The sequence below is a fragment of the Diabrotica virgifera genome, chromosome 1 (genome assembly GCF_917563875.1).
Source record: "Diabrotica virgifera virgifera chromosome 1, PGI_DIABVI_V3a".
Taxonomy (NCBI): domain Eukaryota; kingdom Metazoa; phylum Arthropoda; class Insecta; order Coleoptera; family Chrysomelidae; genus Diabrotica; species Diabrotica virgifera.
In genome coordinates this window covers 298,765,482-298,792,903 of record NC_065443.1, presented here as the reverse complement: position 1 = coordinate 298,792,903, position 27,422 = coordinate 298,765,482, and the positions used below count along the sequence as shown (strand labels likewise).

Here is a 27,422-nt window from a genome sequence, read left to right as displayed (position 1 = left end):
GGGCCGTCCATTAATCACGTGATGTTTTTTTTGGCATTTTTTAACCCCCCCTCCCCATTGGTGATATACGGTGAGGTTTAAGACTTACCCCCCCCCTTCCCCTCTATCACGTGTATTTTTTAGGATCTACAAAAAATCTATTTGTTTAATATCTATAAAACACACGTATAGTACCTAATTAGGTACCTAGATAAGTATCATCTATTTCTTTTTATAAAAAATTAAAGACTACAATAATAACGTTTAGAGGTAGACAGAAAGGTTGCAGGTTGTTTTTGACTGACAAAAATAATGAAATAAATGCGAAAAACATTTTTGTACTAAATTAGTATTAAATACTAAATGTATTATACATAAACATTATTTTTAATGTACGGTATCCTCGAATCACTAATGAGCAAGACTTTCTTCAACACCAATAACTGGATAAGCATCTAGCAAGTCAGTTGTTGGCACAGTGCTTTGTTGAAGATCAACATCAGTTTCATCAAGCCACTCGGCGTCATTTATTTTCGCGCACTACGCAGAGAATCTCTCTCGATCTCCCTTTCGATCGTCGCGTGAGGATGCAGGAAGGACGAACATTGTGCATCTCTAGAGTGTTATTGCTCAGATTCAGTTGCTTGTGACAAGTATTCACATGCGCTTTAGCTTTTCTCTTTGTACAGAAGTCCAGTGCACACCGCTGACCTGTCATTTCAACAAAAGTATCTGATGATCCTTCTGCAGGCTAGGGTAACACAGGTCATAAATCAATTTGCCGAAGCCTTCATACGTTGGAGTAATTTCGAGAGACCGTCGCAGAAGAAATGGAGCATGATGGATCTTGTCTTGAGGCTCTGGAATATATAGGCCACCGGACGACTGCAAAATCGGGTAAGGAGGTATAACGAAGCATTCCGAAAGAATGAATCGTATAGAACTCCGCATATTATATACCTCTAAAGCAAATATTGACTTTCTCACACATGCTCGCTATACCACTGCTGGAAAGACAGATCTGGAATAAAACTTTCAACAATGTTATCTGGCTTGACATACTCTGCTACGACGCCATGGCCGCCAATAACCATATTACTCCATACTTCTGAGAGAACTTCACCAGCCTTCTGAAAGTTCTTTTTTTTCAAGGTTATGATCTTTTGTTCTCCCTTGTTCATCCAAATTGTTTCCATAAGAATCATGCGGAAGTGTAAGTCCAGATAATTCGCTGAAAGGCGCCATTCTTCTCTCAACGCGATTGAACGCGCTTGTACCTTATACCAGGTGCATTTGTAAAGATAAATACTTATTGCTCTAGACTAGACTCTAGATCATGCTTGACAAAGTTGTGTAGGGCATGGACAATACTTTTGAAGTATTGATACATGAGCTAAAATATTGAGTTTGTTAATAGAATAGTATAATATTTTCATCACCCTGTACAAAATTTTGTAACAATAAACATATGTTTGAATATGTCAAATACTCTATTGTCAAGATCCAAGAAGAAATGTGCCTCCGATTCAAACATAGATTCGTAGATATTCAGTGTCAAAACAACGGAATAACTCCCACCACTTTACCAATTTAACAGATAGTAGGTATATGTTAAGACTAAAAGCCCATATCGAAGACGGCAGAGTTCTGACCAGTATTCCTGAGTGGAAACATCTGGTGGTGCATTCAAAACAAAAGAATTCGTAAGAGTCCTTTCTCATCTTAGGCACTTAAAATAATTACCAAGTAAAGTATCCCGTGTCGCTACAGAAATTTGGGTGGAACCAAAGAAAATTAATGTGTTGTTGGTTTATCTAATATTAGAATGAGAAATTATTTTTTTCTATGGATGCTATACAATGTGCAACTTCTCTCACTACTTACATACATTCAAAACGAACAATTTCTCAGGCAGTGAGAAAAGTCGGCCATTGCAGTGAGAAATATTTTTTCTCACGAAAAAAAACACAATTATTTTTGTTAAACAAAATGTGTTCAAACTTGTGAAAACTTATCAAAAATTACTTTTTAAGACTGTTCAACTGTGAATTATAATTTTAAATAAATAAAGTATATAAATATTAAGAATATTAAATACCTATGTGCATATATGTATTTTATTTCAATTTAGGCATATAATATACCTAAAAGCACCTAAATTATTTAATTTTGAAGTTTGAACTCTTGACAAAAACGCATCCATAGAAAAAGTACAGTGTACAACACGAGAGAAAATGACATAATTCTCTCTCGCTTAATTTGCTTAATAACTTCTGCGCTCGTGAGAAATATGTCTTTTTTCTCTCTTGTTGTACAATATACTATTTTTTATCAGTCACACCAATGTCACTTTCGATTTTTGTGTGCATTTGACGAAAAAATAAATACATGTAACGCCACTTTTCAGTTGAGTTTCGGGCATTTTCTTTAAAAAATAGATACACGTGATATTACTAGGTCCCCCTCCCCCTTGTGATGTTTCGTCATTTTTTATGGAACCCTCCCCCCCTTTCCAGCCTCACGTGATTAATGGACAGCCCCTAACAATCTAAACTTTCCGAATATTGGTTAGCAAACTTAGGTGTTGTAGATATGAAGGAGTTGTGTCCATAGTTTGTGCGATGGGGTCTAACGTAAAAGGGTTGTTTAGCCTTGTTTGTCTACTGGGAACATGGAGGCTAATTTTCTCCAATAGTTGAGAACCAAAATTATTAGAGTGTAGTATGCTATAAAACATTGTGAGATCCTTATGTTTGCGTCGGATTTGGATAGAGGTTAGGTTATGTTGAGAGACTTTTTCATATTAGGATAGTTAATTTCATCAACCCTTTGGTTTTGTTTAAATGCAAGAAATCTTAAGTAGTTCTGCTGAACTCTCTCAATAGCTTGAACATGTGTGTTATAGTGTGGAGACCAAACACATGAACAGTAATCTAGGTGAGGTCTCACAAGTGAACAATACAATATTTTTATGGATGGGATATTTAGAAAGTCTTTTGCACAGCGTTTGATAAACCCTAAAAGCTGAAGTGATTTTAAAACAATAGATGAGATATGGGGAAAGTAGGATAAGCTGGATCGAGCACAACACCTAGGTCTTTTGTCTGAGATACAGAGTCTAAAGAACAGTCCTTAATAGCATAGATATGATTTGTAGGAGTTCTATTTCGACCAAAAACCATTAAGTGACACTTTTTAACATTAAGTTACATTCCGTTGCTATCACACCAATAGCTTAACCGATCCAAGTCAGATTGTAATTTTTGATAGTCACGGTCATTCTCGATTTTCAAATATAATTTTAAATCGTCAGCAAACATTAGCAAAAAACCAAAGTGGAAACAGGAGGCAATATCATTAACATATATATCGAATAGAAGGGGTCCAAGATGTGACCCTTGTGGCACTCCTGAAGGTACCCTAATTTCACACGATTGAAAACCCTGAACACGTACTATTTGTAATCTTTCAGATAGGTAGGATAACAACCATTCTGAAAGTTCACCCTGGATACCCAGACCTCTCAACTTATTGATTAAAATCTTGTGATTTACCCGATCAAACGCCTTTGTAAAGTCTGTGTATACAGCATGAACCTGGAAGCCACCTTCAAGAGATTTCACAAGAAAGTCGGTAAATGTCAATAAATTAAGTTCAGTGGAGCGGCTAGAGAGAAATCCAAATTTCTGGTCGATAAAACAGCATTTTAAACTTGCTGACAAATAGTCACAAACAAGACTCTCAAAAACTTTGGGAATACAACTCAGAATACTAATCGGACGATAATTGTTCACTTGAGACTTATCTCCAGATTTTAGTATTGGGGTAATGAAGCTAGTGTTCTAGTAGGCTGGGAACATCCCTGACTTTAATGACAGGTTAAAAATGTGAAAAAGAGGTCTAGAAAGTAAAGAGATTAAGTTTTTAATAAAAGAAGGTGGAAGAGCATCTGGACCTGGCCCCTTGTTGCTATCCAAAATGAAAAGTTTTTCATATATAGACGAAATAGAAATGCCAAATTGAGATATAGTAAATTGTGATAAGTTGATGTCACCAGAATCTAAAATATTATCCTGCAAAACACAATATCTATCACTATAAGTTTTTGAAAAGTATTGAGCAAACTTTATTTAGTATGTATTATCAAAATCAGTTTTACTTACTTGGTACGAAGTCCCCAAATCCTATGGTGGTCATTGTGATAAAACAGAAATAGAATCCTTCGAAGAACGTCCAGTCTTCTTCCCATATAACGAAGAGACCAGCACCAACAGCTAAGTACAAAAAAAGGAAGCAGACTGCACTCAGAGCGTAAGAAGATGTCCTTCTTGCGACCGCTAGATGTCTAGAAAAAAATATTCTCCTATAGTCCGATTAACAACATAAAATTTTTATTTGGACATCATCATCGTAATAGCTATTGCTTAATCCTGATCGGGAATAATATTTGACAGTTACTCTTACACAGACGTGGTTTTAAATAACATCAAAGAAAAAATCTAATGGGTCAAAGTCCGGAGAATGAACAGGCCACTGTATGATTCCTCTACGTCCAACTGATTAATTTTAAAAATTCGCCTTAAAAAGCAGTCAAGATTCCGTCCATGGAGAATGAGTTTATAAGCCCATTTTAGATAATTTCCATCCAAACATCCAACTTTTTTGAAACTGTTCGAACTCGATCACCGTAACTAATCATTATTGATATTTAGATATATACAAATAAATATCTAAGTTCTAAATCCATTTTTATGTTATCTGGATAGGCTGCAATTTTGATAGTTTATGTACGAAAAAACCTGATCTACTAAGTTGTCAACTGTCAGGTAGGATCACGCTGCTCTCTTCGATCGACTTTGTACTATTGTACTCTTTTTTATGTTAATTGACAGACCTATTTATTTAGCATGTGATTAAATTCCCTATACGCATTGCCGCCTGTTGCTTTGGTTCTGCTCATGATATTAATGATATCTGCATATCGTCGGCTCAGGGACACAAAATTGTATCTCAGAAATGACTACTTTTCAGCAGAGCTTATTTAAGGTTTTTAAAAAAGTTATTTGCATTTTGTAATGATCTGTAGTTTATTCTCAAATTTTTTGTTCCGAATTATTAATCTTAGAAATGTTTACTTTAAGGTAATACAATCATACGCAACAATGGATAAATTGTGTTCTCAAAATAACAACATTAAAATAAGAAGTGATGGAGATACATTTTTGTGTCCCTAAATGAAATGTCTATTATTATAGAGACTTACTGTTGGGATCAGTAATTTATTTGTAATTATTTGTTGCTATAGCATTATAATAATTTTACAACTGAGGGTTACCCAATTTTCTAATAATAATAATAAAAGTTGTAATCGTAATTCATTTTATAACTTTATTTAAAATCACAAAATAAAAGCAATTGACTTTATATATCGACAGAATTGATAAACAGTTTTTTATTTATTTTTTTAAGTAAACATAAACTTTGAAAACATTTTCAAACAATAATTTTAATTGTGCCAATCACTTTGCACACCTGATTGATTGTGATACGCTCTGCTGAAGAGTAGTCATGCCGATGAAATTATCAACTTATTCACGTGTTTACGGCTTCACAGTTGTAACAGAGCTGTAAATTCAACAGACCACGCTGCCAAATATACGAACCAAATTATTAAATCCACTGTTGCTACCTGCAACCACCATCAGTGCAATAAAATTTATGCCAAAAAAATGTAACTCAATATCATCAGTCAAAACATAGTATCACAGAAATGTAAGACCACTTGCATTTCTGTGACACTCAAAGATTGCTAAGAAATGTAGTTACGAAAACTCCTTACTGGGGTTTAAGGTGTTCGGAGAGACACAATTTTGTGTCACTCAAAAAAAGTCAATAAGGTAAGTTCAATGGTGTAGATATCTCAAAATGGGAAAAAATGAAGTTACATTTTTGTGTCTCTAAGCCGACGATATGACATATGATGCCAGTAGGACTTAATTATCGATAAGTGTGTTGTTTCTACCTTCCGACATTTTTCTAACCACATATTCTAGTGCTAATTTAAACAGTCTCGGTGCCAGCTCATCACATTGTTTTTTTCAAAATTCACAAGGAAAGAATTTTGCTGTAGCTGGCTGTATACCATACACCATTATTCACAAAAAAATTTAATTGAAAAATCCTTAATAAGAGGTATGTGCTTTATTAGACTCCCTTAAAGGGCTACATCAAAATCACAGGACGTTTTCGGTCGAAAAAAAAATCATCATCAGTGCTGATACAGGTTAATCACATGCTGAGACACCAAAAATACTTGGGTATAAACCATTTAAATGTTTTGAAAATATGTTAAGTTTACATTATTTCTAATATAGCCCTTAGGCATCGCTTGACTCCCAACACAACACGTGGGTTACTGATCTGAAGGATATGTCCTTACCATTACGGACGATGGTTGGCAACTCAAATTGCCAACCATCCAAAAATTCTCGGCAAGTATAATTCAACATATACCTCCCAATATAGTCCAGTTTGTACTTGATTTACCATACAAATATTGATGCACTATTTTCGACGCTTTAAGCAGCCCCTTAAAACATGTTTCTTTGTTTATATTATACAGGGTGTCCAGAAACTACCGACAAACGAAGACAGGAGATTCCTCAGATAATTTTAAGATAATTTAAACCAATTCACCTAGTCCGAAAATGCTTCCTAAGGGAGCTAGAGCTCTTTGAAGATGGCGTCATGTAATTAGTTTTTCTTAAATACCTCCAGAACGCTTCTATTTAGAAAAACGAAAATTGGTATACATATTTACTTTCCAGAAATGAATCGATTCCATCCATTGCTAATTTCTAGTACAGGTCATAGGCGTCCGTTTTGGGTAGGGCAACGGTTATTTTATCGCCTAACTTTGTTGTCTTTAATTTTTAGGCATTTTTGACTCTGAATTATTTAATTGTGAGTTATTGTAGTACTAAAAGGTACTCTTAGTTTAAGTCGATAGGACACACCGTTTTCTAGAAAAATCGATTTGAAAATTTTTCGTTCCTTGAATTAAAAAAAAAAGATTAAAAAAAACTATTTAGAAAGATGAAAACTGGTACATTTATTTATATTCCAGAGATTAATCGATTTCATTAATGGCGAATTTCTAGTACCGGTCATAGGCGTCCGTTTTGGGTAGGTCAACAGTTATTTTATAGCATAACTTTATTCTCTTTAATTTTTAAGTATTTTTGACACGAGATTATTCAATTATGAGATTTTCGAGTACTAAAAGTTACTCTTGCTTTAAGTTGGTAAAATACATCGGTTATTTTTAATTTTTTTTTTAACTTTTTTTTTCAAATTCCCAAAACTAAAAACTTTCAAATAGATTTTTCTAGAAAACGGTGTATCCTATCGACTTAAAGTAAGAGTACCTTTTAGTACTAGAATACCTCACAATTTAATAATTTAGTATCAAAAATGCTTAAAAGTTGAAGACAAAAAAGCTATGCAATAAAATATCCGTTGCCCTATCCAAAACGTACGCCTATGACCGGTACTAGAAATTCGCAATGGATGGAATCGATTCATTTCAGGAAAGTAAATAAATATACCAATTTTCGTTTTTCTAAATAGAAGCGTTCTGGAGGTATTTAAGAAAAACTAATTACATGGCGCCATCTTCAAAGAGCTCTAGCTCCCTTAGGAAGCATTTTCGGACTAGGTGAATTGGGTTAAATTGTCATAAAATTATCTGAGGAATCTCCTGTCTTCGTTTGTCGGTAGAGTTTCTGGACACCCTGTATATGTAAATCGAAACAAATAGGGATTTTAAAGCACAAAGTAAATTGACCTCGACCTTCAAGAAACAAATAAGCGGGAAAACTCAGTGCAAATTGGTGCACTAACTCCTAAAGAATATGTAAAATCGCAAACCATTTACTGAAGTCGGGAATCATGACAACAGCAGAACTACTGCTGCTAGAACAATTAAAGTTAATCTGAAGGCAACGAGAGAAATTCTGTAGAATCGGGCCAATTCTGCAAATATAGTACAGAATGAAAATACTTATTTGAGTTTGTAATTTGTGTTTTCAAAGTTTGTTAGTTTTGAATTTGATTAATTTGGGATTTCTTTGTCTTAACTTAAGGGCGTAGGTGCAAAATTTCGGCTCCGATGCTTTTTAAATGCATTCATTTTTGTCGATAATAAATATTTTTGCAAAATGAAAAATTACATCACTACCGAGGGCCGAAAGTCTACCCCCTTAAATAACAGAGTTAAATGTAGAATAGCTGAATAGTTAAATGGAATGTAATATTTGTATTTGCAAAGAAATTTAAACCCAAATAAAAATAGCCAAAAAGAAACTGATAAATGAAAAACGCGAGGAAATAGAGAATACGATATATAAAAATGACTTTTTAAATTACATAAATAAGTAAAAGAAGCAAAGAAGGCATATATAAGCATTTAAAGTAAATATTTAATATGAACTATGTAGTTGAAAATAGTGCCAAAATGATTTTTCAAGAAATATTCTATTCAAAAGAGTAGTGATGCTCATTATAAGATGCTTTTTCCAGTTGGCATATCTAACTTCACCTACTTAATTCCTATCTTCACCTTCACGAAGTGTGGTCTTAACCATACGGGTGAACCCCACGGTGAAGTAACTTACAGCTTTAGTTTTAGCGATATTGGTGGTACTGTTTCTTTTGTATGACACCCCCACTTTTGACAGCAGCTAGTTTAATTTTTCTTCGGACATTCTTAAACGGTTTCTATAATCTTTATTTTTTAACACTTGACACTTGGGCAATGTTTCTGATGCTCCCAATATATTTCTTCTTAGAATACTGTTTTTCATATTTTTAACATTTCTTGTCAGTTCTTTTTGTTTGTATTTACACATTTACGCGCAACGACTTTCGACGCCATTTTTAGATTGACTCGTTGATTCAATCTGAATAATTGAAATATGTGACCAATAATTAATTCAGATTGCTTTTAACTTTTGCCGATCAACTAAAATTGATTGGTGAGTTTTATAGATTTAAAATAGGCGTATGATTCAATTGATCGTTTAAAGCTTCATTTATTTGGCAAGTTTACTGGCTGAAAGTATTTGCGGGTACTAAACTTGCTTGTGGTTTTCAGTCTATGTATGTATTTTCAAGTTTCTTTGCTACTAGTAGTTAGAAAAGAAAATGACTCCACGTGCTGTAGTGCGTGCTGCTGTCAATATTTGGGCTAATGAAATTGCTAATAGTTTAACAGTTATGTTATAACGCAAGAAAAACAGAAAAAAAATTGTTTCGGTTAGAGAGTTGATAAGGCACAGAAATACTCTGGGTGGGTCAAAACGACTGTTAAAGGAGATAGCAATTGAAGATCTCCATTCTTATAGGAATGAGGTTATTTTACCAAAAGTTACAAGTTACAGTTACTAAAACTTTGTAAGTTAAAGTTGAACTTTAACTTACAAAGTCTGAAACATGGATGAGAGTTGTCTTCAAATAACAAATTTGATTACACAAAATACACCACAAATGGTGGACAAGCAGAAGTAAACTAGCCGTTCTGTCACGTTCTAGCAAGCGCTTTCCGACAAGTAGCAAGTGCACTTTCCTCTTGTTTAGACATGGCAAGTTTAGTGGCCGCAAGTACCTACTTTCAGCCAGTAAACTTGACAAGTGTAAACGAGGCTTAAGATTTTTCTTCTTCTTCAAGTGCCATCTCCGCGACGGAGATCGGCAATTATCATAGCTATTCGCACTTTAGAGACGGCTACTCTAAAAATTTCATTTGATGTACAGCTGGTTCCAAAAAAAACTGATACGACTCTCAAAGCGTATTTTGTAGAAAATTGAGCAGTGTACTTTCTTCTTCTTCTTCTTTTTGTTTTTGGTCTCGCTGCAAGGCAATTACCAGCACGATTTATAGGGGATCTTGATGTAGTCCGGCTCTAAGCCATGTCAAAATCGCTGACTATGTTCTTGTAAAAAGTTTTTGATGAGGTGTGATATAATGAATATGAGTTTAATTATATTTAATTTATTATATTTTGAAGGACAAATACTTATTATTTACATACTGTCACTGTCACTGCCAAATCTTAAAATTTGTCAGATAATTTCAACCTCAAAAAATGGCTGTTTGTTTGTTTATTTTATTATTTGTCTGTCATAATAAATATAATATAATGTCAGACCAATCATACACTGCTCAAAATGATCAAATCTGACGTCGTATCAGTTTTTTTAGGAACCAGCTGTACATGCATACCATTCTCTCATGAATCTTTCCCTATGTAATTAATTGGAGCAAGTTGTATCTCTCTCCACGTGTAATATGCCCGAGATATTCTAATTTCCTTGTTTTGAGGATATTTAAGATTTCCATTTCTTTATTCATATTTTTCAGAACCTCTTCTTTTGTAACGTGTTCTGTTCACTATATTTTCAGGATTCTCCAGTACACCCACAGCTCGACTGATTCTTGTTGTTTCATTCATGTCGCATTCAAGGTCCAGGCTTCCATTCCATACAACAAAGTCGAGAAAACGTAGCACCTAGGCAACGTATTTTGTTAAAATTTACTCTAGCTTTTTCTACTCTGATTTTGATTTTCTGGAAGTAACCATCTGTGGAATTCATCGTTGTTCCATAATATGCATATTGGTCTACTCGTTCGACATTGGTTCCGTTTATGAAGGGATTCTCGTTATTTATTTGAATTTTCGATACCTATTCTCTTAAATTTTGTGATCTTGACGTTCATTGTTAGACAGTATTATTGTCCAAACTTCGCTATTCTGTTCACCAGTCTCTGAAGATCTTCAATACTTTCGGCTAAGATGACAGTGTCATCCACATATCAAATGCCAAACATACCAGGTGGGGATCAAGACTAATCACTCCGAGAGGTAGAGGTCTCTTAAATATCATAGAGTCAAATAATATGGATTATTCATCAACCGGCGAACCAACATACTGTCCCTCGGACAGAAATAAAATCCCCGATTTGGTCGATTTTGCTGTAGTTAAGAACATCCCTAGGTCTAATATAAAAGCTACATCATGCTACTAATTATCTTCTGATCACTCGCCTATACTATTCAGAGTTGGAACCCAGGTACTTATTAAAGAAATATCCCCCTCACTTCATAACAGACGCACACACTGGCCAAAATTCAGATCTATCCTGGAGAACAAGGTGTCTCTAGACATTCCACTAAAAACCAAATAGGACCTTTTTCTTGCTGTGGAACAACTAACTACAAATATCCAATCAGCTGCCTGGCAAGCAACACCAACAATACAAAATAAATGCATAATAAATGACTTCCTACAAGTTGTCAAAGAAAAAATTTTGCTAAAGAGAAGATTGAGGAAAAGATGGCAACAGACCAGAGATCCTGCTGATAAGCGTAGATTCAATAGTGCATCAAGGGAATTAAAAAAGCTCTTCGAAGATCTCAAAAACCAATCACTTCAGTACTACTTGGAAAATTTAGATTCCACTAAAGATAGCGATTATTCGCTATGGAAAGCCACGAGAAAACTGAAACAACCCCAGAAACCGTCACCTCCAATCAGAAAATCGGACAGAGAATGGGCTCGTAGTGCACAAGAGAAAGCAAGTTGTTTTGCAGAGTATTTCTCCGAAGTATTTACTCCCAATCAAATGAATTCACATGTGGAAGTAGACGTATTCTCATTTCTTCAAAGTCCATATCAAATGAGTTTGCCTATTCCGAAATTTAAATCGTCCGAAGTCGTCTTAGCTATTAATAATTTAAACGATAGAAAATCTCCAGGGTACGATTTGATCAGTGGAAAAGTGTTGAAAGAATTACCTATCAAATGCATAAAACTTATAACGTTTATATTCAATGCAATATTAAACTTAGGTTACTTTCCTGATCAATGGAAAGTGTTTCAGATAATAACCATTCTAAAACCGGGGAAACCTCGAGAAGAAACTACATCGTACAGGCCAATCAGCCTCTTGCCAATCACGTCTAAAGTCCTTCGAAAAACTATTAGTAAAAAAACTCGAACCCTGGATCAAAAATCTAATTCCAGACCACCAGTTTGGATTTCGGTCCCATCACTCAACAATCCAACAAGTTCACAGAGTGGTAAAACATATAAATGCTGATTTTGAGACCAAAAGGTACTGTTCAGCGGCATTTCTTGACGTTAGACAGGCATTTGACAAGGTATGGCATGAAGGCCTCCTATACAAGCTAAGAAGGACATTACCGCACAGCTTTTACATTCTTCTTGAGTCATATTTGTCAGGTAGGTGTTACTTTATTAAATACCAAGATGCAATTTCCAAACTCTATTCTATCAAAGCTGGCGTACCATAGGGTAGCGTGCTGGGACCTACCTTGTATCTCTTGTTTACCGGAGATATACCTCCAACTCTTCAGGAACCACTAGAGGAGAGACCACCTACAGAAGAAATGATGCTAGGAACATTTGCCGACGATACTGCAATCCTAACCTCACACACAGACCCTAATTTATGCCTCACATCTCCTTTAAGCGTATCTAGAGAGAGTACAAGTTTGGTTTTTGGAATGGAAAATTAAGTCAATGAAGGAAAATCTATTCATGTTACATTTACAACACGAAGAGGAACTTGTCCTCCTGTAACTTTAAACAATCACCAATTACCATCAGCCAACGAGGTAAAATATCTTGGTATTCATTTGGACAGAAGTCTCACATGGAGGAAACATATATTAACCAAGAGAAAACAACTAGGTCTCTAATTCAGAAATATGTATTGGTTAATGGGCCGTACATCAAGACTATCTCTGGATAATAAATTGCTGCTCTATAAGGCAATACTTATGCCAATCTGGAAATATGGGTTGGAACTATGGGGAACAGCCAGTCACTCCAACATCGAAATCATCCAACGCTTCCAATCAAAAACTCTCAGAACCATCACTAATGCACCTTGGTACATCAACAACAGAATTATTCATCGAGACCTTGAAACGGATATGGTACAAGAAGTCATCACAAAACGTAACGCTGCATACATTGCCAAGTTGGAGGATCATGAAAACCAGTTTGCACTTAACCTCCTAGACCTAGACAATTCCCAAGAACAGCGTAGGTTAAAGATGTTCAAACCATTAAATTGGACTTACCATTTAGAGTAAACTTTTAAACTAATTAGTTAGTAGTTACAAAATGTAATTATTTTCTACACAACTTTATAAAAATTGTACTTTGATTTTACAAGTATTTTTACCTACAAGAGTAGGTAAAATCTTTCTTTTCTTTAGTCAATGTAATTACTTTTGTTTATTGTTGACACTCAACAGATTGCAAAATACTTTTAAATAAAAAAAAGCATATCTATCTAATGTTGTTAATAGGAACTCCCTTTACCTTTATTCCAGCTGTTTTACCCTCAAAAGCTTTTTTAAGGTCTCCTCCGTGGTGGCATTAAAAATAATTGCCGACAACACGCATTCCCGTCTCACCTTTTGGCTTAAGATTATGGAATGAAATTGTTCAGCTGGACATACCTACGAAACTAATTGCGATAACAGAAATATATGTAAGTAACTTCTTTGTACGAGTTAAAATAGGAGGAAAAACATCAAATGCTTTCTGCGTACACTGAAAAAAATTTTGTACATAGTACCAACGAACGCCAATCATTGACTTTTTTTACATTGATTCAATGAAAATTTCGTTAATACTATAAACATGTAGTCATTAAGTAATGACCATATTCATTATAACAATGTAATTCTATTCATTAAAAAATCATGACTAGAATCATTAATCCAATAAATCTTTTTATCTATCCAATGACTTTTTTCATAATACTAATAATTGGTTTATTGTATATATGAAATTATACATCAGGATTATGCGGTTAAATTAATGAATATAAAACGTTGCACTAATGTACAGTGTTCTTTAAATTACGAACTCGTTTTTGAATTAATGTTTTCGTAACATTAAATCAATGTTTTCGACTTTGATTAATAACTCGATACATTGTTTTGATGTAACGCAATCATTGTATTAATGTAATATACCTGAATCAATGATCAATTCATTGTAGCAATGATCTTGTACATAAACTGATACATTTCTTTAAACTCTATAAGTGTTTTTATTGGTGTAAAAAAATCACGTGACAACAGTTGCAGCCTCCTAGCAGACAGTCACCTTGCAGACTCTGAGGAGCGGTGTTTGGCACTAGTGATTTGGTTGATTTTTCTAAGGTATGTATTTACATATATTTTAAACTGTATTTATAAATTATTTTGTTGGATTTCTATATAAAAAAAGTTGTACTTCTATTTCCACTTTTGCAGATTGATATGGACTTTGGAGTGGCATTTGGAAATGGAAATGGACTTATTGATGGATGAGACAGCAATTTCGAAAGAATTATCTCCATTCTTCAGTGTGAAAGTCATATCAAGGATAAAACAAATAAATTTTTATTTGAAAAGATTACCCTTGAAGACATTACGGAATGTAAGTACCTATTTCATTATTCAATCCTGCATATCCAGTATTAATTAATTTTTGTTCTCTGTAAATTTTTTCAAAAGCTAATTCGACACATAGTTAAATAAAATAGGAACCATTTGAAAATATTTCTAAATGGTGTAATCTTATAAAAGATTAGTAAATTAAATCTTTAGGTGTTTAAACCGTAAATACTTGAAAAATATTATTAACTCTTGCAGTCGGTAGTATCTATCAAAGTAAAAATAAACATAACATCTAGCAATTTTTTTCAGGATAAATTAAAATATTTCTATAAAAAAAGTGACACCCAAAAATACAACTATGTTCACTATTTAGATTTATTTTTTTATAATAATTATTATAATAAATTGTAAATGGCTAACATGCAGTTATTCTTTGGGTTCTACATCGATATTTTGTACGAACTAATAAAATATACCATCAGATATTTTGAGTAATCATTCTTACATCGGGAAGACCCAGCAAGAAGTCGAAGATCATATTAGATTTTTGAAATCAAAGAAAAATGCCATTCAACCATTTGCTTTTTGTATGGTTGGTGATAATTAATCCCAGAGAGATGTTGTATTTATGGAGATGTTATTGTAGATGTATTTATTTTCACGATATCAGGTATACATTTTTTATATAATATAAATATAATATATTATTTTTATATATTTTATAAGAAGAATCAATTTCTGTTATATTTAGTTATTCAGTTTTTTCCAAATTACATTATAAAAAGTTGTTTGTGTTAATTAAAAATATATGTTTTTGTTTCTTTAAGCTTATAGATAATACTTAACATTAGTTTGAGAATCGGAAAAAAATCATTGCTTCAACCTATATTTGAAATATTTATGTAGATATTAAGTCGTCATTTTGTTTACTTATTAACTATTTGTATGTTATACAGTGCTAGTCAAAAGTCCGTACCCCCCTCGTATCTTTTGACCGGTTATACTTATAATAGTGAAATTTGGAGGAAGGAAATGAACGGACGTAGGCTTCTTAACTAGTCATGACAGGTGACGTAAAAGTGACAGATGACTTTACAGCGCCACTGTAACAGATAATTTTAAATGGTACCCTATGGTAAGCGACACCTCGTTTGATAGGTATTGAAAATACCTATTCAGCTATACTAATTTTGTTTGAGTTTAAGCTCATTTGGATGAATAAATGAAATAATATAAACTTGTAGTTTCGCATTTAATTAATAAAAATTCAAAAAATTACGTTGACGTAAAAACTACCAGAGAGCTGAAAAATGTCAACTTTTTTGACAAAATAACCATGGGCGGACATTTCAATTTTTAAGAATTAAATGCGAAACTACAAAGTTATATTTATTTCATTTATTCACCAAAATCAAAATCAACTTAAACCCAAAAAAATTAGTATGACTGAAGAGATATTTTCAATACCTTTCAAATGAGGTGTCACTTGCCATAAGGTCCCATTTAAAATTATCTGTCACAGTGGCGCTGTAAAGTCATCTGTCACTATTACGTCACCTGTCATGACTAGTTAAGAAGCGTACGTCCGTTTATTTCCTCACTCCAAATTTCACTATTATATGTATAACCGATCAAAAGATACGAGGGGGGGTACGGACTTTTGACTAGCACTGTATACAAATATACATGAAGATGCCATTCACTGAACCAAAAAAGTACGTAAATATAATGAAAAAAACATTGATTCAAAAACGGGGAACATTAATTTTTGTCCAATGATCAGTATCGTTGGTCCAATGTAAGTAGATACATTATCTAATGCTCAAAAACATTAATTTTTATGAATTAGTACGTTGGTTCAATGTACTTTCTAGTTAAGAATTAATGTAGCGATCCATTGATTCAATGTACCTATCCATTGATTCAATGTACCGATACATTGATTCAATGTACCGATACATTGATTCTACAACTAGAAAGTACATTGAATGAACGTACTAATTCATAAAAATTAATGTTTTTGGGCATTAGTTAATGTATCGACTTACATTGGACCAATGATACTGATCTTCGGACGAAAATTAATGCTCCCCGTTTTTGAATCAATGTTTTTTTCATTATCATTACGTACTTTTTTGGTTCAGTGTACCTTTATTCTAAAATATCTAAGTTACTAATCAATATCAAAACATTCTAAATTAGGGCGCTGGAGGGTATTTACTTGCTGGATCCATTTACTTTTTAATTTTAAGGAAAAACAATTTCTAAAGTATTATAATTTATATTTCTGAATATTTTAATACCTTTCTCAGACAAATAAGATTCTGTACGATATGTGAAATGTTTTCCCGACATTCCAATTAGTTATCTGTTACATGGTGCAGTTACTTCTAAACTTGTTTTCCAAGTTTTCTTTCGAAGTTTGTATTATTTGATTAAATGGAAAACATGTTGCTGCTTGTCTTACTTTGCTGTTTTCCAAACAACCGTACGTTGGAGCACGACGACGTCATCAGTTCTTATATGTTGCGGTCTAGACGGAAAATACTACGGGGATATAAATTATCTGGCGTGTGTGGACGAACTGTGACAGTTAATTTGTGTCGAAAAATTAAAAAAATTGTGGAAACGTTCAATAAAAGATAGCGAAATAACTAATAACAGAGGTTAAAAATAGATATTTATAAAACAGTTCGTGAAGTATGCTTTTTGCAAACGCACGCGAAGTTTAGAGCACGAGCGACAGCGGTGCGAGTGCTATACCTCGCGAAAGTTCGCAAAAAGTACTTCACGCACAGTTTCATACAATATTTTGTCTACGATAAACAAATAAAAAACTATAACTCTTCGTCACTGGAATTTATTTCTATTCTACAATTTTTGAATTTTGACATTTAAAAATTTTAACTTCTTTCAAACCACAAAACTGTCAATACATTTGTTGTAATTTATTGCTCATTATGTCATCACCATGACAACGCGAAAGTTAAGGATATTTGATTATATGAAAGTGTGTCAAAAACAGTGCGAAAAAGTAAATCCCATTTAAAATACATACATTGTTACTTCACTCACACTTTAAATCCTTCTCGCACTGCTATCTATCTATATCTATCTATAATGACAGTTTTCACAAACTAAAAACTTATATGCCTTTTCTCAACAATAAGGGTAAGATAGAATGAGTACATTAGGATCGGTCCCACCAGTACACTGACTAGTGATGTTGAAAAAGTAACTATTCGTTACAAAGTACTCGTTACTTACGAATACTGAAAGTAACGATTACTATACAGAGAGGCAAATCGTTACTTTGATTACTTTGATTACTCTGATTACTTCGTACCAATCGTATCAGAGCGAGTACCTATTTTGAGTAGTATCTACAACAATCAGTTGATATCGGAATCGGACCGGTATTCCACGAGTGTTCGGTATCAGTACAGTTAACTAAAATTTTATCTATGAAGAGCGAAGGCAAGAAGAGTTTTACAGGATTACAGGGTGCTGAGAAGTAGCTGAAACAGAGGGAGGTATATCATTTAACAAAGCATGCACCCAGAAACAGATGTCTATACACCTACTATTTGTCGAGGTAGATAATTCACACAATTTCACAGATTTTAGTTCCTTTGAAAATAAAAATGCAACATATTAGATTTTAATAATAAATACACACTATTCTTATTTGCATTTCCATCCATTTTTCTATTGAAAACTCTTGCCTGTTTCACTATTTCCCTAAAAATAAATTTATTTTTTCATAAATGTCTTGGTCTATGTGTATTTTATTGGTATGATCCAATAAATCTAAAATAATATCTGCCCGGGCCAAAAAATTAGTAGAATTTATAAAAAAAAATATTTTTAATTATTAATTAGTCTGGACAAAATTATGTCGGGCAGATCCATTATCCAGAATTTCTATCCATTAAATAGATCGGTGAAAGTCGTTGTTATATTAACGGATCTTATACTTATACATACGAAAATTATACGAAATACTGAGAAATGCGATTCTCGATATGATTACTGGTACTCAAATACAAAAGTGACAAAAGTAATCAAAGTAACGAATACTGTAAATGATTACTTTATACAAAAGTAACGAAAAGGAACATCACTAACACTGACCAGCTACACTGAGTGTGTTTGACTCACACTGCAATTGCTAAAGGCACTTTAAGGTGCATTTTTAAATCAAAGTGAACACGAACGAAGGAACGAATTTGAAGGTTTTTGTTTGGTTATTCGTTCGCTACAAAGTAAAAACATTTACATTGTAGCGAACGAACGCATTCGTTGATGATCCGTCCGCAATGTCAGATGCAGATGAAGATGTAATCATTATCGCTACTAATTTTATAGTGATTGCAGGACATGCTGAAAAAAAAAGAAAGAAGAGAGTGTGGTGTTCACACAGGAGAGAAAATGCGTTTTCAAGGGGTTAAATATCAAACATTTTTCCGGACCCAGACATTCCCTACACCTCCCCAGACTCCCAGCAGGGGGCCCCCAGATCACGTTTGCCCTGGGGCCCCCAACATCCTACTTACGGCCCTGTCAATATTAACCCTTTCTTCAAATACTTTCTTTAAAACTCCCCCGGCATCACTCCTTAGCATATAAATATCCTAGTAATTCAACAATTCACATTTGTTAATCACTAAAATACCCAAAAAGAAACCGTAAAAGTTAACGACAAAAATAAAGTGCGATACTTTTATATCGTTTTAAATTAAAGTCATAATTTACAAAAATGAAAATAAACATGAACTGCTGCGAATTTAAATGAAAAGTAAATCCTGAAATCTGCTATAAATTCTGGCGCTGTTAACGGAATGGACGTAATTATTTTAACAACGATGTAATAGCTATTTGTATAACAAGGGAGGAAAGTGCTACTTTTCCTCCCGAGAATGAAGTTTACTGCCCGACGCGTAGCGGAGGGCAGTAATCATTCAAGGGAGGAAAAGGAACTTTACTCCCATGTTATACATATGGTTTTTCCACCTTCCTCAAATAACAAGTCATTTTTTTCATTTTTACTTAATTTATTTATGTAACTAACCAACAAAATTTATTAGAACTAAAACAAACAAGTAGGTACAATATAACTGTCAACTGTCAAATATAAGTCAATTATTAATGTAAACATTGTTAAATCAGAATAACAATTTACTGTTTTTTACCATTCTGCAAAATACAGAGTGTTTTTAAATAAACGTTAAAATGTATAGATACTTACGTAATAAAAAATAGATATCGTACAGGGCGTCAATAAGTTATATTTCATGAATGAAACACCATGACCTCACTTTTACTTTTCCTCCCTAGGGAGGAAAAATATTTTCCTCCCTAGGGAGGAAAAGTACAACTTTGCTCCCTACAATCAGGTCCGGAAAAGTATACTTTCGGTAGAGGTAGGTGGAAAATTATTTTTCCAGGAAGGTCGACTACAGTTTAGAAAATTCTATTTTATAAATTTTCAAAGTTTGGGTGTATCGGCATGTTTAGAAATGTTGGAATTATTCTAATATTATGGCATGCAGACTTCGTAAAAGGAGTTCGAAAAATTGTGCAAACTCATATTAATACAGGCGTCAAATAGGATTGAGTATGCAACATAAAGACAACTTCACACCCTGCTACTTTTTGAAATATACAACTCAAGAGGCTACAGTAGCGATCAACAGGTAGCAACAAACGCGGTCCAAGATTGTGGCTATAATTTTGAATATTTGGTCGAGATATTTGACACACATTCGTACTGTATGTAATAAAGAATGGCGATACAAAGCCCAATTTGAGAAATATATTAGTATGTGGAAATTAATCTGAAATTAAATACAATATTAAACAAATGAGCCTTTACCGCCATTAAGAAGAACAAAAAAATACACTTTTTTCAAATCAACTTTTTTATCCCATGCGTAGATTTTGTGTCATTTTGGACCTACTAAATTTTTTATTTCTAACAAGAAATCGAACATAATTATACCTAATAACTAATTAGGCAACATAGAGAAATTGTCACTGTCATTTTGACAAACCTGCGTCAGATTTTTTCTTATCTGTTCTGTTATCTTTATCGATATCTGTTCAGTGCAGGAGTGTATTATTTTAAGAATTCGTTATTGTTGTTTCATAGAAAAGTAGTGTTTATGTATAGTTAATTTATTATATTTTTGTGTAATAGAACAACAAGTTGTTGGCCTATTTGAAAAAATAGATTATTGTTAATTGTGAGTTTTAGTTATATGTAGGTAGGTAAGTATATTTTATATAAAAAAATCTCGAATTCTAATACGAGTATATTTATTTTATAAAGTTAGAGTGCCTTTGGCGCTCTATGGACTAAATAAAATAAGACTGCCCTTGTTTCGCTTCACAACGAAATTATTATTTATTATAATTACTTCGTGCAAATAACTATGTCACATGTATAAAAAACATGTATAAAAAATTGTCAAAGTAAGTTCTGAAAGAATAGTAGGAGGCCATAAAAGGGAATAAAAGGGGTGATCGGTTAGTACAATTTTACCAAGAGCATGAAATAAGGATCACAAACACATTCTTCGTGACAAACACAATTGTGATTAAGGAGGGGGTATGGTTTAAAATATTTAATTTTTTTTATTAATTCAAATAAAAGTAAATACTTTCAAGAATACTCTCTGAAAATTTCAAAATAATCGGAGTAAAATTACCAGAGATACAGCGTGTTGAATATCACTACCTTCGACTCGCTTTGCCGCGACTTCGCTCCAGCACGCTTGAGCGTAGTGAGAAACGTTAAACAACTGTTCGCCTTCTCTTTCGTAGATTACTCCTCGATTCAACAAACATATTCCAATGTGCATCACTTTACGATTTTGCAGACAAATAAGAAGATGAAGATGCAGTTGTCAAAACTTTAAACGCATTTTTCTCAAAACTGCTTTTTCAAATGCGGTGGACATTGTAACTGAAAAACTACTTGGCCAATCTACCTGATATTTTGCACATATTTTCTTTAGACATTTCATAAGGTAATAACGTCGAGATATTTGTCTATTTTTGCTTATTTTTGTTCAACAAGAATAAATCTGTTGATTTTCACAAAATTTTTACCAAAAATTTCATTTTTTTATTTCACCAGTGATACCAACAATTCAAAAATCATTCAAAATAAAAACTTGACATTATGACCTCGTGAAACTCGTGAATTTTTTGTTTCGTATGATCTAATGACGAGTTCTGATGTCCACCGCAAAATCCATTTTTTTGTGAGCTGCCTGTCAAAATTTGTCACCAATGGTTTATTTTTCAGTATTTTGGACTGAATTTTTTTATAAATATTCTTTGAATTCTACTTAATATGATTATTTAATTTAAAAATAACTTAATTGTACCATAGCTTCTAAAAAAATTCACAAAAATGTGCTTGGTATGTTGATTTCAAACCATACCCCCTCTTAACGAGAGATAGGTATCATAATACTATCAAATCAGTAAAGACTAACTCCAATATGTCCTCCACATTTCTAAAGTCATTAAGTGTTGGTTAACTAACAGACTAACTCCTAAATTCGACAATTATTATCGGACCAAAGAACATGCAGGATTCAGAATAGGCAGACTGTACATGTGATCACCTATTGACAATGAAGTTACTTATTGAGAAAATAAATGTAGGGAATAAATTCCCGAGGTAGGGAATAGTGGAAGTTATCATTCACTATTTCCGAGGAAATTCTTTCAAGTCTTAATATTTATAACCCACGGAAATGATGTATTTTAAGAAACTCATTCTAGACGGGAAAATCTTTATCAGATGTTCCTTTCGCTGTTGCCTGTACGATGATTAATTGAGACATTATCTTCGCTACTTCAACTAAGTTATAAGATCCTAATAACATGAATATCAATTAATTACAATCAATGTCAGAATATATGGAAATGTGTTTTATATTTCGTTATATTATACAGAGCCACTCATAAGAAAGTGTGATCTTTTTTAAACTAGTATTAATAAATTTCAGTAATATAATAGGTCAGTCAGCTATCTCTCCTAGTCCAAAATGTTTCGGCGATACACCCACACCATGAAAAAAGGCGGTGGCGCCCAAAATCCCGACAGGCCAAAATCCCGACATGAACAATCCTCGCATAAGTAAAAATTCCGACCATTACATTTTGAATATTTATTGTTTCCTTTTCAAATGTAATACCAAATCATATTATAGAATATTGAAATTGAAAAATTATTAGTTACAAATAAGTACGGGTACTATAACATAGTACGTAGGCATTGTTATTTGTAAGCTTTATTTTTTTTTATTTTTTATTTTTAAGTGTATACTGGACAATTTTATACTTATGAACGAATAATAATTGTATATGTAGTTACGTGGCTAAAGGTTCTGAACCAAGGCCAGAATAAAATAAAAAAAAAAATAAAAAAAAAGTACGGGTACTAATTATTATGCATTTTAAAAGACAAAATTATTTAAACACTTCATTTTATAATATAAAAGCTATACTTACAGATATGGAAGGTTGTAAGTGACATGATAATATCTATTATGAAAGTAAACTTGAATTCAGGATTTGATTATACATACATGATTATTAGACCAGTAAGGATCTGCGAAAAAACGTCTATTTTTGGATGTGAGAGGTGGCATTCGGATTTTTGCAGATAAAGTTAGGTGACACCTTCAGTAATAATAACTGACTTATGCTCCTTCTCAAATATGCCCGGAACATTAATAAAAAAATTAAAATATTTAAAAATTTCAAAAAACATCGATTTTTTCTGCTTTCTTTGCTTATGACTTTAAAACGATTCGTTTTGGAACAAAGTCGTAGAGAAATAAAATAAAGATAATTGAATTTTGTACGATATACGAGTGGTAAAAATCTCTTAAGGTATTGCCTTTTCTGCAATATAGCAATAACTACAAAATAAGGGGGCAAAATAAGTCTGTTGTTATTCAATATTTTTTAACTACTTTGGTGGCACTTAGAACCTTAGTAATTCGCTTAGGAAATTCTTTATAACATACTTAAATCGTGTACCAAAATTTCAATAACATCGACCTAACAAATTTTGCATAATAAATTTGCAATCTAAATGTTTTTAAAAAAGTTCAAATTTTTTAAAATCTTTCTGAACAAAAAGTAGACCATTTAGAAGTTGGCTAATTTTTTTACATATAAAGAGGTGCTCTACCTATCTAATACACTTTACAGAATTAAAATCGAATTATTTAAGGGGCCTCAGCAATGTTTTAAATTTATAAACAATTTTTTGGCTTATAAACAAATAGCTTTGTTTAATAATAAAAAAATTAATTTTTAGCAATGCAAATAATTAAAACCCGTATAATTTGACTTAAACTTTCAAATTCTGTCAGCAGAATTGTTATTTTATTTTTTAATCAAACGTTATTCGCGTTCAAAAATTGCATTTCTCGATTTTTTGAAAGTTCCACCGCGTTTATCTCGAAAACTATGCATCCTACGAAAAAACTTGTTGGAACATGTTTTGCTTAGAATTACCCAAGAAATATAAAAAAATGTTTTATTTTGCCAAAAATCGATGTTATGTAATTCCTCAAGTTCTTTGTTTATAACAATCTTATCGACATCCGGATCAACTGTTACCAAAAAAAGTCGTGTTCTACGAGTCAAAATACATAAAAATTTTTGGGTAAGTCCATCTAAATAAAGGAGCCCGTAGCACCCCCTCCTGGCCACAGCACTAATTTGTTTATAAGCCAAAAAATTGTTTATAACTTTAAAAAAACATTGCTGAGGCTGCTTAAATAATCCGATTTCAATTCTGTAAAGTGCATTAGATAGGTGGAGTACTTCTTTATATGTAAAAATTTGACAAATCTTTGTATGTTCTAGTTTTAGTTTTGCAAGATTTTAAAAAATTTTGATTTTTTAAAAATAGTTTAGATTGCAAAATTATTATCCAATATCTAGTAAGTCAATTTTAATGAAATTTGGTGCACGGTTTTAGCACATTACAAAAATTTTCTAAGCGAATTAGGAAGGTTCCAAGTGTAACCTAAGTGATGGAAAATTATTGAATAAGGACAGGCTTGTTTTGCCCCCTTATTTTATATTTATTACTATTTTGCAGCAAGGGTGATAAATTAAGACATTTTTAACCAATCGCATCTGATAGAAAATTTAATTATCTTTGTTTTATTCCTATACAACTTGTTCCAAAATGAATCGTTTTAAAGTAATAATCAGAAAAAGTAGAAAAAAAAACGAAATTTTTTGAAATTTTTTAAGTATTTTATTTTTTTTATTAATGTTCCCGGCATATCTGAGAAGGAGCATAAATCAATTATTATTAACGAAGTTATCACCTAACTTTATCCGAAAAAATCTGAATGCCACCTCTCACATCCACCTAAAAACAGATCCTTACTGGTCTATACCTATTAGAACAAATTGTAACTAGTTCCTGCGCAGGATATGGTGGCCATTTTTATTTATAAACAGTTTAGTGTCAAAAACGGCCTTTTTCCTTTTTTTCCAAATTAATGGAAAACAGTAAGTCTTATGGTTTTCTTAGTACAAACATCTTCGAGAGAATGGAAAAAGCTTTAAAATGGCGTATTACAAAGTTTAATACACTCATTTGTTGTTAATATAATTGTGAAAAAAGGACGAAATTTCAAAAAAATTAATTTCGCAAGAACTAATGTTAAAATAAGTGTACAGCTTTGAAATTTTTGTTAAACGAGGGTTCTTTAGTGCTTAATATGTGACAAATATTTCAAAGCGATTCATTCAATTGTTTAAATTTTATTCAAATTGTTTATCCCACAGAGCTTTTTTGCAATAACAAAGTCAGAAAAAATTAATGTTAGAACTATTCTACAGGTGTCAAATGAAAGAGCATGAACTAAACTTTCAAATTGTTTTAAAAAAGGTAAATAAAAAATGCATTTATCAGTAATAAATAATTGTGCAAAAGCATCGTCAATTTTTCAGTATAAACTTTCTGAATAACTTTCTTCAAAAAAATAATTTTCTTTACTATTTTTTAGGTGCACAACTACAAAGTAATAATAGGTATATGATAATTGATGAAAAATTGTAATAAATATATATAATTTATTGTATAAAAATAATAAAAAGTTTATAGGAGAAATTTAACATACTTTTCCATAATTATTTATTACTAGTAAATGCATTTTTTATTCACTTTTTTTAAACCAATTTGAAAGTGTAGATCATGCTCTTTCATTTGGCACCTGTAGAATGGTTTTAACATTACTTTTTTTCATTTTTGTCACAATTTGAGCACCAAAGAACCCTCATTTGACGAAAATTTCAAAGCTGTACACTTATTTTTAAAATAGTTATTGCGAAATTAATTTTTTTGAAATTTCGACTTTGTTTCGCAATTATATTAACAATAAGTAAATGAGTGTATTAAACTTTGTATTACGCCATTTTAAAGCTTTTTCCATTCTCTCGAAGATGTTTGTACTAATAAAACCATAAGTCTTACTGTTTTCCATTAATTTAAAAATAAAGAAAAAAAGGCCGTTTTTTGACACTAAATTGTTTATAAATAAAAATGGCCGCTAGATCCTATGTAGGAAATAGTTACAATTTGTTGTTATAGGTATTACCTGCCGAAAAAACGCTTCAGTACCCTGGCTGTTGAAGTGTCATGGAAAAAACTTATTACCCTCACTCTATTCCCGCACTCCAACCAACACCTTACCACTACTATCGATGTGCGCTGAACATGGAACACTTGAAAAATATACCTACAGTAAAAACACCGTAAATAACTAAGTCAGAATCCTTGGAATATAAAGAAATGGGCGTGTGTGTACCTTATATCGATTTATCCAAAGCCTTTGAGCAAATATAATTACATGTTTTCTTTCTCGATAATCAAACATCCTATGGTTGTAGTTGCCACGCTTCACAGTTAAAAAACTATGTGAAATACAGGCCCTGGGCTATAAATGGGCAGACTGGGCATTTGCCCAGGACGCCAAATTTTTGGGGGCGCAAAATAAAAGAGATAATAAAAATAAATTAGAGAAACAAATTACCCACTAAAAATATCTGACACAAAATTTTCAAAAATATCTAGAACAGAACAAGTAAATATAATACAGGCTACCGGGAATGTAAAATAAAAATAGTAAGAAAAATAATAATGATAAGTTAATATCAAGCATTATTATTCATATATTATTATTAAATAATAATATTAGAGATGGTAACACTGCAATCAGTTAATACGCTGTTGGCAGTACTTTTACCGTTGGGTACAGCCGGTGCCGGTGCATCCGCGCATGCGCTCATCTTCCTCTGTCTTACCAACAATCTTATAACCTCAAACGTTGTTTGTTTATTATTTGACAAGTGTAGTTATTGTTTGGGACAAAGTGGGTGATAATTTTGTTAAAAAATGAACAAAACAGTGGTTCTGAATTCTGGAAGCTGGAAGTGTGAATTATGTAGAAATAAATGTCTACAGTTTTGTGAATGAAAGACGTGTTTTCTTGTTATATACTTTACTTCATAAAATATAAGTAACATAGATTATTTGCTTTTACTTTAGTAATAAAGTATATAAATATATAATTATATATGTAATTATATAGTAATAAAGGGGGCGCCAGTAGACCATTTGCCCAGGGCTCCAGTCATCTAAGCCCAGGGCCTGGTGAAATATATAGTGACATAAATTCATATTATTATAATTGGTACATACCTGACTTACCTGAATTTTGACGGCAGTGGTGGGATATGCTTAAACATGGTCGAGACAGAGCTGGCGAATAATCGACCCCAATCAGCAATGACGGTTAACGTTAAGGGTATTCCTATAAGTGCGAAAACTATGCAAAAGGCACGACCTTCTGTCGTCATAGGAACGATGTGTCCGTAACCTGTAAAAAATATTATTTGTTAATATCT

General features: G+C 32.6%; 1 protein-coding gene across 1 annotated transcript in view; it reads right to left on the bottom strand.

Moving 5' to 3' along the window:
• LOC114329390 (TWiK family of potassium channels protein 7) overlaps positions 1–27,422 on the bottom strand; it is a 330,581-nt gene that overhangs the window by 31,292 nt on the left and 271,867 nt on the right. The window contains exons 4-5 of the mRNA XM_050642206.1: positions 27,226–27,394; positions 4,143–4,324 (exon numbers count right to left, since the gene is read on the bottom strand). Coding sequence (XP_050498163.1) covers positions 4,143–4,324; positions 27,226–27,394 — 351 coding nt within the window. The remainder of the gene's footprint in view (positions 1–4,142; positions 4,325–27,225; positions 27,395–27,422) is intronic.